We start from the raw sequence: 13,392 nt of genomic DNA on the forward strand, positions 1-13,392 counted from the left end.
GAAGAAGGAAAAAAATACAGACACAACAAGACAATGATGTGTATAAATGCCCTGATGTTCGCAAAAACTGAAAATGAAAAATTCATAAAGATATTAATGGCTACTTCAATTTTATGTTACAATACAATACAATATACCATTTATATTTGAAAAAATTCAAAACTGTTTGAACATTACTGCATAAATAATAATGTAATATATATAGGCCTATTTTCTCTTGTATCATTCTTTTTTAGCTCTATTTATGTTTTAGTGCGTATGTTTGGTGACATGTTTATATCCCTAAATAAATGTCATGTAGGCAAAGATCTAAACATTGTTTATTTCATGTTTATCGTGTTATCAGTCTTTATAATTTGAATATCAAACTAAAAAGATCATTTCAGATTTTCTAGATAGCAAGCATGGATTTAATTATATCTCTAAAAAATAATTAAATTCTTTTTTGGTTTTACATTATTAAGGCTACATTTGTTAGGATCAGCCTATGTGATAAAATTAAACCATTTTTAATCTGCCGTGCATTCATTTTTGTGCTGTGTTCATGCTTCAAGCTCTTGATGTATGGTATAGGTCTATTGGCTACATCTTTTTGATACAAATACAGCCAATTTGGAGCATTTTCACAAGTGATAGGCCATAAGTTCTGTTTGGGTTGTGCATAAATTGAACTGCAATTCTCACCATTTCATGTCTTTTTTTACATTTTCACATTGTTATGGCCACAGCCTGTAGACCTGTTTCATCTGCTGTGGATTTCTAAGCTGAGCTGAGGCTGCACTGAGCTCTATTGTAAGTGATTTAGACGATCCCGTGCTTTAAATCTGGCGCTTTTCACTCTGTTTAGTATTGCCAGTCACCACACCATTGGCCTGTGATGCCGGCCAATCAGAGCCAACCGTATCTCCGGGCGGGCGGCACGAGCACATTAACATGCAGGTATCCGACCAATGGGAGGGCGTGTTTACCCTGCCCTGAGACGCGAGGTACGCAGTTGCACCGGGAGTGGAACCGCTGCTCGGAGATCCGAGCCGCGATCCAGCCAGGCCGGAAGCCCCAGTCCCACTGCTTCCATAGACTGAACCAGCAGGCTACTGCACAGCCTCAGATGGAAATACTGTAGGATTTCACTCTAGCCACATGGTTTATTTCAGATTTTGATTTTAAATGGGCGTCGCACTTGGCCTTGCACCTTCCCTCTCTGTGTTTTGTGATTTTATAATTTATTGTTATGCAAGGATTTAACATACCAGTAAGTAGTAATTTTATATACTTTATATTTTTTTGTGGAATAAAATATTTTAAGGCCTATTTCCTCGCTGTAAAATTACTGTATTTAGTACAAAATGCTTTATGTGACATGCTCCATGATACACAGTGTATTGCTGTAATTTTTAAAATAACAAAACAGGATGTCTGTTAGGTGTATCCTTTGTGGAATAAGCAGATCATTTAATACAATGAGCTGCCAAAAAATACATAGGCTACCTTTAAATTATTATTATTATTTTTAATATCATCATCATCATCATCAGTATTATTAGTGTCTCTAATCAATAGTTTTGACATTAGGAACATTTTTGTAAATGTATAGGAATATATTTCGCCTAATTTCTAATCGACGCCTTATTTGCTGATGTTTTGTTTTTAATTATCCTACATTTATTTTAGAAACGGGCCTTTTTTTCTTCTTCCTTTTTTTTTTGGCTGTTGGTTGAGATTTAAGAGCCTTTGATAATTTGTTCAAATATATTTATTTGTTAAGTTGTCGGTAGGGTGTAGAATATGGTTGTGGCTCGGCTGTAACATTTGAACTCCAAGCGGAGAGTAGTCTAATCCATGAATGGCGAGTACGGTAGACATGTTTCCCCTCGCCCCAGCCGAGATGCACTCCCTGCCGGCTAGTCAGTCACGGATGGCCGCCTGACTCGCAGCACGATCCGACCGAGGCTATACAGCGTAATTTGATTTATCATGTGCGTTTCTGCTTTCGATTGGATCCTGTAAATGAAATTGACAACTGCATAATGAATTGCATTAGGGGCGTCGATCATTTGAAGGTTTTAAAAAAATTATAGCGTATATTCGGTGGCAGAATTCGCACATTTCAGGGCAAATGAAAGAAAACAAACGTGGTCATTTTCGCTACTGCAATTAAATTCTCATGAATGTACATTTCGAACATTTACAAAGCAGCAGGCTCGTGCCAGTCTCATAAATAGTGAATAATTTTATTCTAAGGTTGTTAGTGGATATATAGAGTGGGCTGAATGCAACAGCATGGCGAGGGGAAGGTAATGGCTGACTGCATAGCACTTTCTCAGTATGGAGACAAAGGCAGTCCTCCTGACGGGCGGCCATTCACCTTGGATCTCTATACAGTCCACAAACTGAGGACTCAGCTACCATGTATGCTATAACAATGCTTCTTTAACGTTTTCTACTTAAGGACCCACATGCAGGAACACACACTGGTTCACGAAGCTTCAGCTGATAAGACTTTGTCCCAGGGACCTCCATGTGGAAGGATTTTATTGTTGTTGATGTAGCACTGAATTGTAGGCTAGGCTGGAACTGGCTACATGGGGAGATAATAGTGCTGAGTGTGAAATAGCCAATAAGTGATGAGAATACACCTGCTCATTCTTATACATTGCAGAATTTTGATATTTATTTTGTAATTTAATTAACGGTAAAAAAAAAAAAAAAAGCTTTTATCTTGCTGGGGACTCTCTTCAATCCTCTCAAGAAACCCTGTAATGACCCCAAACTGAGAGTTTATAATAGAAAACCACACACACACCCTACTGTGTTAAGAAAATTCAACCATGTAGTATTTATTCATTTATTTGAACTATAAAATTAAGCTGCCCTCTGCTAGCCTGCTTTTATTTTTTAATTACTCAAAGCCATCACTGACACAGAAATGAGCTGTCACGTTTAGATGACTGTTGTAAAGACAAAAACATATATTTTTACAGTGAAATTACATGTTTTTTCAATTCATGCGAATGCCCCCCCCCCCCACCACCACCACCACCACCCCCACATCTTGACTAAATAATGCTATTTTTGTGGCATGGCAGAGGATGTAGCCTATAATGTATTTACTACTCCATTTGATTACCTGACCTGAAATAGGTCAAGGCAGATGAAGACAGTGAGAGTGCAGTTATTCACATGCACAGACACACACTCATTCACGGGCGCGCGCACACTCACACTCACAGCCACACACGCACACACACAAACACACAGAAGGAGAGTGAGAGAGAGAGAGAGAGAGAGAGAGTGAGAGAGAGTCCATGTCTGCAGGAGCTGATGCATCTCTGTTATGAAGCGGTATTTTAATTATATCCTTTTTTTAAATATCAGGTCTTCTACTTTATTATTTGTTTCCAAACTTTATGAACGGACAGCACAGGGTCCTTGTACCTGAGGGTTCAGCAAATTTCTTGATGCAAGATTCATTGTTTTTAAATCAGTTACCAGATTTATTATAAACTGGGTTATTTTTATAGTTTGCAGATGGTGCAAACATAAGATATTCTGGTATTTATGTCATTTTATAGATCAGATCACTGCAGTGCAAAATGTGAAAATATAACGTGAGGTGTGATGAGAGCTGGATGGAGGTGATAGGAAGAAAAACGCCTGTATCAGTCCGAAACAAAAGGACGAGCAGGAGAACGCAGGCAGCGTTGTTCACCTTGAGATGTAAGCTGTGTAGGCTTCCATCATTTTATCCCACCCAAACAGGGACAGCACACTTCCTCCTCTAACATTTTTAGATTGTTGAAGTTATCACGATTTCATTAAAATAAATAAATATTGCATGTTAATATGCTTACCATGCTTTTGGGAGAGAGTGACAGCTGCTGAAGTGGTTGTAGTTGAATTAACTGTTTGGATAAAATATATCATGAACATTATTAAATAGAAATATAGAGACCTAAACTGTGCCAGTGTGATCGTTGTGCCTGTGTCTGTGGAATATGAAGTGCTCTTCTCCATATGATGCATATCAGGCCTATATCCCAGGCTGATCAATAAGAGCTGAGGCTGAGCCTGGCTCAGTGGGCTCGTGGACGCCTCGATGGTCGTTCGTATCTGCGGTGACTTATTTTGCAGCATCAGTTTTAGGTCGAGGAGGGTGATTTCAGCTATTTGCACAAGAAACCTTGACATGAGAAGAAAGGTAGCCTGCTACAACAAAAGTCAATGGAGCGGTACTAATGATGTGTTTTCTCTGACATTTTTAAAGGAATATAGGCCAAATGCAATGTCAGTATTTTGCACCGTGTGATTCTTAACTGGGCTTCTTCATTTTTCTTGATAATGAAAAGTGCTATGAATTTCTCCTTTTACAGGAAAGATGATCGGGGGCTACGTTTTTGGCTGGAGAAGCCTGCGATCGACTGAATGCAACACATAGATCTGAAGGAAAGGATTATTATATGGGTTGCATTTGATTTTCCTGACCTGCCCTATCCGGAATTCGGATTACTCAACATTCTTCGGAATGGAAGGACGGGATTTCGCTGCTCCGGCGCACCTCCTATCAGAGCGGGGCGCCCTGGTGCACCGAGCCGCCTCTCGGATCGCTCCCTCGGGCCACAGCTCTGTACAGCACGCCGGTCCCTTCCCGCCGGGGAAATACTACCCCTCGCACATACCAATGGCTCCTCACTCAGGTTAGTCAAACATCTACGGTGGAGGGTTTTGTCACACAAAAATGCAGCTACTGAAATGTTTTTTTGTTCCCATAGCTGCAACATTTGTCTGTCTCAACGCTGGCTGTTGTTAAGCCTGTGCATTTATCAGCGTGCACAGGCTATGGCCTGCATGTGTGGTGTAGAACAAAGCTGATTATTTTTTGCACAAAAGAGAAAGAATAGACGAGGCTCCTCGGTTTATATAAACGGTTGCTCAGGTGTGGCTGTTGACAGAGTTTCACTATTCAAATATCAGCGAATAAATCAGGTGAAATTTGATTTACACTAGGCCTGCGATCAGGAATTTTGATTAAGCTGAATCAACATTTATAGCTCAAATATCTCAAAGGTAATAAAAGCATCTTAGTTAAACAAATAGCCATTTGATAAGTTGGGTAAATGCCATGGTATTTAAAAATGGCATTTAAGATCTGTTTTAGTTTGTACGTAGGGGAGTTGGACAGAGCACACTGGCACTGGTTTCCCACTGGCTGTGGAGCTGAATCTGAAATGAGATTTTGTCATTTCACGTTAAATTGACAAGTGTCACACCGATGCCATCACTTAACCAAAACCCCTGGAGCCATAAGCAATCACACGAAGAAGCTGGATGAGCAGGTCTGCATGGGTTAGAGCAGAGTATGGAGGATGTAGGAAGAAGAGCAATACTAGAAAATCCTCCTCCTGCACTGGAGCTTCAAGGTGTCGGGGTGCAAATGTGTTCACAGTGCGTGCATCAGGTTTAACGAGTGACTTGGGTATCTTGTGTACCCAAATGTATACGTTTACAAACATGATGGCCAAGTCAACATAAAGACTGCTGAACAGAATAACCCACAGCAGCTGATTTATTTTGAAAAACAGGATGTAGACACAATAAAAGAAACACCTGTACAGTCCAATGCAGTCTAATAACCTCCAAAATAAAATAAAAAAAATAAGAAAAAGCCTTTATAATATTTAGCTTTTCTTCATTTATGATTATTTTTGAGCCATATGAGCTACTCTATGTAGATTTTGAATTGCCTCTCCAAAATGCATTGTCAGGAAAAGATAACAAAAAATGCACAGATGTTGTGATGGGCTGAATCACAATATACTGTTGTGGTTTTGTTTTGTCCACCTATGTGAAACAAAAGAGGTTTTTAAATAAGTGACATCAGCTGCATATTTATTGCATCAAACACTCAAACCTCTGAAACAATCTCCTTTGAAAATATGTTAACATGGCTTCCAAAAAAAAACACGTTTATGATGCAGCAGCTGTTGAACCCGAGGTCAGTGGAAAGCAAAGAAAATGCAGCTCTTTAAAGTTATTTTTATATAACGTATATCAGCTAAATTTATGACTGAATTATGTGGGCTACGCGTAGGTGGTTGTTGTAGGTTGTTAAATACAGTATCACTGGTTTTTTGTTTTGTTTTCAACATTTTATTTATTTATTTGTTTGTGTGTTTGTTTATTTTCTGTTTTTTTAATATCTTATTAAACTGATCTACTGTAGGCAGTATTGTGGCAGGCAAATCAAAGATATTTTCAAATTCATTGTGTTTCTGAAAGATTCTGAATTCATTTGCAGAATCGTGCTAAACATGAGGTATAATTAGTCATTCAGGAGAATTCATGGGCGCTGTTCACCATTCATGTCCCACCATTCATGTTTGCTTTTGGCAGTACTCACACACACACACACACTCACACACACACACACACACACACACACACACACACACACACATACACAGTGCCTGGGTCCGTATGTTTTTTTTTTCTTTTACATGTTTTGAGAGCATGAAGGCTAATGCTGGCTACAGGGTACAGGTGCCAACCAGATTTGGTGTTTCTTTTGTAGTACTGTGCTGCACCAACATGAAGACCTACCCTCCAAATGTCATCACTGTTCAATGAGCAGCACAGGTGGTTTATTGTTCTCCCCCAGTCTCATCCGTTACACATGGGTGTGACTGGAGAGAAGTCTATCTAATATCCTCAAGATTTAGAAAACGAGTTAATTCTTTACATCTCAGGCTTTTGATAGATTTGATCCGTTAGAATTATTTAGTTATTGCACTGTGCCGATGTACGAGCTTTGATTTATTATTTTAATAATATTTGAAAATGTCAAGCATGTCATAATGCAAATAGGTGGATGAGACATGAAGCATAATTCACAATTATTCATGGCATATATTCTTAAGATGGTAATTCATCAAAACAGTACACAATGTAAATTTATAATCTATTTTAGACAAGGAAAAAAAAACCTTTTGAAAGCTATTTTCATTCATTAGGTTAAAATTTAATATAAGCAAAAACTAATTAAGTTTTTTTTTTTACACTGCATTTACTTCTTAACTGTTAATGTTTTTTTGTTTTTTTGTTTTTTTTCAGGCCAGTCATAGTGTGTGAGGACAGTCTGTTGTTCATCTTGACAGGGCAGGTCATTAGTGTCTGTTCAAGTGTCCCGTATGCTAGCAACATTAGCACAACTGAGCATGTTGTTTGCTGAGTGTATTGGATCCCTCCAGTTTCTCTGCACTTTCCCCCTGGGGACTAACTTGCACACTGGTTCACATGAATACTTTACAAAGAGCATGAATATTTCAGGGTTGATGTAAAAATGCATTCAGAGGCAGGTTTCTGATGTGGCTCCTTGAAAGGGCTCCTCTGACTTTGCAGAGGTATTTATTGTGAGCGCTCCCGTCACCCTCACTGCTGAAAAGAGTGATGGCGGTTGCAACACCCTCCCTTGGCATTGTTCCTTGCCGGGTTACAGAATTTCAACATATTTTTTTGGGGTGAAATTTCCTTTCTCTCTTTTGCACAGACTGGTGAGTTTGGTTACAAACAAGCAACAACAGACGCAAACATACACTCCTACCTTCTTGTCCACTGAACCATGTTACTCAGCACCGGTGGACATTCTGTCAGTGTGCATTTGCCTCTGTCCATCTTCACCTACTACAAGCCAGTCATTTGTAATGCATGTCAGGTGGTCGATTTATAGTTTACACTTGCACTGTGCTCTGGGAATGTGACATTGGAGCAACTTCTCTCCCTCTCTGTGCTTACTGAGACACAAACCTGTTAACACATCTAATGTGGTTTAATTCAAGCAGTTCATTTACAAGGACTTTGAAATAGTAATTTTATCTTCTGCTGGCTCTGGCTCAGGGTTGGAGACAGTCCTCACTTGGCTGTGAGGCCCGGGATTCAGATGTTGGATAGTGTCAGAGCAGGAGACACAGTGGAGCTGTCTTTACTGCTGGCATTTATGGCTGGGGGCTCATCTTTCAGCCATATTGTTCTGATTAGTGTGCTCTGGCTGAGGTGTGGCTGTGTGAAAGCAGCAGGGGGGTTCAGGGGCTGTCCATGGCTGAGCTCTGCTCTAAACACCCCATGTAATCAAAGGTCATATTTGTGTCATCTCTCTCACTCGGCCCCCCCTTCCTTTACATCTCCTCTGTCTCCCTTTCCATAAGCTGCGCTCTCTCTCCTCCCCTCCATTTCTCCGTCTCCTTTCTTTCCAGCAGGAAGACCCTTCTGTCTGGGAAGCGGTGGTCTTCCTGCCACTTCTGTTTTAGCCACCCTCCCCTGCCCTGGGCCATTGTTGCAGACCCCAGCTTTGTGTGTGTTTTACGGCTGCTGTTAAAGATAAAAAACAGTCCCTTCCACCCCCTTTATTGTTTTCTGGTAGGATGTCCCTGGCATTCCCTTGGTTTTTATGTCCTAGCTGGATATCCGAACAGCTTCCCCCTTCAAAGGTTAGCTGTGCTGTCTGCCTTCTCCCTTTTTTTCCAAAGGGGAATAAATAACTTTACTGAGACTTTTATTGAACGTGTCATTGCTGGAATATCCCATGGGTCTGTGGTTGTTGGGAAGACGCTTCAAAGACAAACACAGGTGTTTGGTGGAGTTAGCAAAGAGCTGGTTACAACCAGGGTCTTTAAAAGAATAAACCTCAGTGAGTGGGTGAGGGTTGTTTGTGTGAAGGGAGGCTTCTTCTTGGCCTTGTAGCTCTTGTGTTGTGAGCACTCACAGTTCGTACCCGGCTCAACTTTGCTTTTACCCCCCCCCCCCCGGTCCTTGTTGACCCCAGACGAGAGCGGTGACTAGAGTGTGTTGCATGCTCAGTGTAATTATTCAGCAGCACAGCACCCAGCCCCACTGAAAGCCAGTGCCAGTCCTTTCTTTCTAAATCTAACAAAATTTGGGGGATTTGTTGAGAGGAATTCATAAGGTGAAACTTACCTGAGTGAAAAGAAAACTGACATCTTCAATAACCCATCTTAAATATCACATTAAAGGGCTTCTTGTATCCGGGAGCCGCTGTGGTGGAAGTACAGTGACAGAACGTGGGTCTTAGGCCAAGTTGCATTTGGCTCCGGCCTCGCGCGCTCGCTCGCTCGTTCGCTCGCTCGTTCCCGCTCTAGCTCCAGCTCTGCAAAACAGAGCGAGAACCTTGGCCTGTTGTCTGGCTCGTTTGTGGACTGTTGTGAGATGACACGGTTCAGACGCAATGTCACAGGAGTCCCCATGAATAGTGGAGGTGTTATTTGGCATCCTACACCTGGCTGAAATAGCACCTTGCCCGATGCTGCCACCATCTGTCACCTTCCCCTGACACTCCCATTGGAGGCCCAAATGACTTGCAAGGGCAGTGGACTGTCTTGGTCACGTGTGCTTACTATGTTTTGAGTAAAGCATCATTAAAACTCTGGCAACCCTAAGACTTTCCCTTAACATTTATTGTCACTGTTGGATCACCATCATACCAGGTGTCCAGTAACCAGCATCTGGAATTCATTACACTCAGGTAACTGAAGTGACAGATTTCATGTCAGATAACATTGAATCAGCTCTTTTTTCTTTGCAATTCTCTGGTCATCATCAAAACTGTCCACAGAAACTGGAGGCTTGAGCTGAGTGGACCAAAAAAACAAAGAAAAAAAAGCCAAGAGGATTTTGGCTAGCGAGTGACCATGCTGCCTCAGAGACGGGCTCTTCAAACAGACCGCCACCCACACTACACCGTGTGGCATGGTGCCACAGAGCCCTCGCCTCAAGCATGGGGCGTGTACACAGGACAAACACAAAGGAGACCCACGGGTGAGAGCGACGGGCAGGGTAATACCTTCCTGTATCGGATTTCGGGGCATAGGATTTCAGAACCTTCCCATCTATTTTTACACTCAACATGAGGAAGTGAGAAGCTGCATTGAGAATCCAACAAGGCTATGGAAGTCTTTTGTTCACTTCCCATGACGAACACACACACAAAAACTTAAAAAAAAAAAAAAAAGAAAGAATAGCTGGACTGAAAATATATTGTTGCGAGATTGAATAGACTGATACATTTGCCCAAAGTCAACCACTGCTGTTTTGTTTGTGATTTGGATCTCTCCTCCCTGCTTTGCTCTTTTTCTCTCCCTTTCTGTCTCTCTTCCCCCCCTCAATCTCCCTCCCTCTCCCAGTATCAGGCTGCTTCTCATCAGGCAGCCCCAGGCCCACCTCAGCGCATGGCTGTATTGCATGTGACAGCTGTTAGACATTATTAACGGCTCAAGCAGAAAATCCAGATTACTTGTTTTTTAATTTCAATTTTATTATTGTAATCGTCCAGTGAAAAGAACAAAAAAGGGCCGTTGCCCTATTGTTGTTGGCAGATTTGTGGTCAGTGACAATACTCTATGCACATGAGTGTATGAGCGTGTGTGTGTGGTTATGTTTGGGTGGGTGGGTTTTTGCATGCATGTGTGTGAATCCTGGGCTGTGTTCCCCAGACACCCACCCCCCCCACACACACACCCACCCACCCATCCTCCAACTACAGCCGAGGCACCCTGTGGTTGGCTGTGAGGCCTAGACAGGTGCATTGTTAACCCTCTAACGTCTGAGTCTGTCCCTGCTGGATCTGCCGCTTGTGTTCCTCGCAAGATTTCATGCTCAAGATGCAGCTTGTGTGGCAGTTCCACTTTGTGTTGCGTTCACAGCAACCAGTGGGGCTGCGCTAATGGTGCGCTCTTTCTCTACACTTACGAGCGGTGATGAAAAATCCCAATTTTTTTTATCTGTCAGACGACGTTCAGTTTAGCGTGCATGGTGCCTGTCCAGTTCTGCAAAAAAGAATTCATACAAAGAACAAGTTGAAGTTTCTGCTGCGGCACTAACATGTTGTTAATGTACGGGATTCATTTTGAAAGGGAAACAATTATACGACGCAGCAGTTGTTCCTGTGCAGCGCTTCCTTTCTGCTCCTGTTTGTTTATTGTTATTGCATATTCTCTGCATTCTTGTGCTTCCCCATTTCAATTGGCTGACTATGATCCATAAATGTAGATGGTATGTGGTGGAGGGCCAGGAGTGAGGGCAGATAAACTCAAATAATGGGCCACAATTCGGTGACTGTCAGCGGAGCAGCGGGCGGTGGTGACACGCACACAGTACCAAACAATGAGGTGTGCTGCTAAATATATGCAGAGATTTGCCATTAAATATACATGCAGTATGCCTCTCAAGGATGTGTCAGCCCTTTTGTGAGAAAACAAAGATTAGCATCAGGAATTCCATTTTAATAAGTCTCTTGGGACCATCCAACCAGCTGCCTAGTCCTCAATCCAAAGGGGACTTGTTGCTCTCTCTCTTTCTTATTTTTCTTCCTCTCTCTCGCTCTCTCTCTTGCAGGGATTTCTTGTGCTCCTTCTGACACTGATTAGAACAAAATCCCACTCTCTCCCTCCCCTTCAGCTTTTTTTTTTTTTGTCAAATCACTTGTTTTACACCACAGATTCTTTCATGTCTACATGTTCTCTCTTTGATGATCCATGTCTCTACCCTGTCCACACCCCCCCACCCCCACCCCCACCCCCCAACTCCTACCTCCCCCCTTCTCTTTTACATTTATTGTCCTCGATGTTTCTCAGACTGGGTCCCTCTCTGCCCCCACTGCCTTGTTCTGGATCTTTTTTTTTTTTTTTTTTTTTGGTCCCCTCTGCCTGGTGTGACCACTAGGCTACACTGCCTCCTCTCTCTGATACTGTATGTGTCCTGAGGATCTGGGGCAAATGACTGGCTCCTCAGCAACAGATGTGTGCTTGTCTGCTGGTGCTGCATGCATTAGCTTTCTCTGCTTGCCATGCACGGCCACTGACCTGCCCTCTGGTGAATGTGGGGGAGGGGGACTGAGTGAGTTTGTGTGTTTGCAGGAGAAAGAGGGAGACAGACGGAGAGAAAGAGAGGAGAACGACAGACTAGAGACTAGATGCACACTGTCACATGCTGTCATACACTTACTGGTGCATAGCAAGCAGACGCATACAAAGGCGCACACAAACACACGTGCACACGCACTCAAACACTCACACGTCATACACACTCACACATCTTGCTTCCCAGGAGGCTGTGGGGCCAGTGGGACAGAGCAAGCTTGAGAGTCTGGTTCGTCTGTTTACATCTAATTATAGAAACAGGACTATTTCTGCAACCACTGCTCTAGCTTTTTTATATTCTTACCAGGGAGAGAGAGAGAGGGAGAGAGAGAGAGAGGGAGGGAGGGAGGGAGAGAGGGAGAGAAGTGAGCGAGGGGAAAAAAAACAAAGCTTTGACAGCCTTTTCTCACAATGGTGAACGGTTATCTCATCCCCTCAGCGCTGCTACAGTCTGCAGGCTCTCAGTACAGTACAGCAGGAGACAGAGGGGGAGGGGCAGAGTGTCTTGTATTGTAAGCCCTCTCATCCTCATGTAACATGAATGTGCAAATTTACGAGAAGCGAGCAACTGCAAACAAGGCAATGTATTTCCCCCATTAGTCTCACTGATACGTTCAGTTGACAATCACCCCGATAAAAAGAGAATAATTTCTTCGCCTCTGCCCCGCCGGCTCTCGCTTCGACCCGGTGGAAAGTGCTGTCCATCACAACAGTCAAAACAAAAGGAAGAAAGAGTTGATCTTGGGGATTAGCGTTGTATAAAATGTATCTAGTATTAAAGAGACAGGGCCAGTTCGGTAGTTAATCCTCAAGCTTGGTGGCTGATATCCAGCTGAGTGGCTGCAGGGTTGCCTGGAGAGGTGGGGGGCCGGTGAGTTTGTTGAGGGAGACGCTGGGCCGCCTGTTATGCCAGGTGAGAGCCAGAGCAAGGCAGGGATGGGGCTGCGGGTCTGGGCCAGACAGGTTGCAGCCTCTTGCAGGTGTTTTCACAAAGGGCCCCCCCAAGGCCAAATGCAGTGCACAGCTTGCTGGATGCAACCTGAGCCAGGTGCTGCCCATCCCCCACCCAAATACATAAACCACTACATAACGGCAGCGTGTGCTTACATACACTCCATGGCCACCCCCCCACCCACCACCCCCGACGCCACCCCCTTTATTCTGAGACATGGCAGGTAAATTAATTGGCCATGAGTATGTAACGTATATACTGAGATAAAGGTGCGCTGTCTGGCCGAGGCGTAGCATAACGGCCGTAATGATGGCTCCATTGTGTTGATGTTGAGGGGGGTAGTTAGCAGCACAGCCAGCGGGGCCCTTGCTGGAGGGTTGGATAGCCTCTGATTAATAGTGGAGAATGCTTTGAAGTGACACCCAAGTGCACCGGCTCACAGGCTAATAGCAATACCATCAGTATAGTGAGCGCTCCCTCTTCCTCAGTCTTCATTAGCTAATGTTTCCCCAGCGC

General features: G+C 43.1%; 1 protein-coding gene across 9 annotated transcripts in view; it reads left to right on the top strand.

Annotated features, from left to right (window-relative positions):
• The first annotated feature begins 968 nt into the window (after window positions 1-968).
• The window catches only part of LOC130184787 (BAH and coiled-coil domain-containing protein 1), a 63,743-nt gene continuing 51,319 nt past the window's right edge, over window positions 969-13,392 (top strand). For 8 of the 9 annotated variants that reach the window (XM_056400810.1, XM_056400813.1, XM_056400812.1 and 5 more), the window contains exons 1-2: window positions 970-1,252; window positions 4,371-4,694. In XM_056400810.1, the coding sequence (XP_056256785.1) occupies window positions 4,523-4,694 (172 nt within the window). In that variant the 5' untranslated portion in view covers window positions 970-1,252; window positions 4,371-4,522. Of the gene's footprint in view, window positions 1,253-4,370; window positions 4,695-13,392 lie in introns of all 9 variants that reach the window. The other variant, XM_056400815.1, reaches the window with a different exon arrangement.

The sequence above is a fragment of the Seriola aureovittata genome, chromosome 17, assembly GCF_021018895.1.
Source record: "Seriola aureovittata isolate HTS-2021-v1 ecotype China chromosome 17, ASM2101889v1, whole genome shotgun sequence".
Taxonomy (NCBI): domain Eukaryota; kingdom Metazoa; phylum Chordata; class Actinopteri; order Carangiformes; family Carangidae; genus Seriola; species Seriola aureovittata.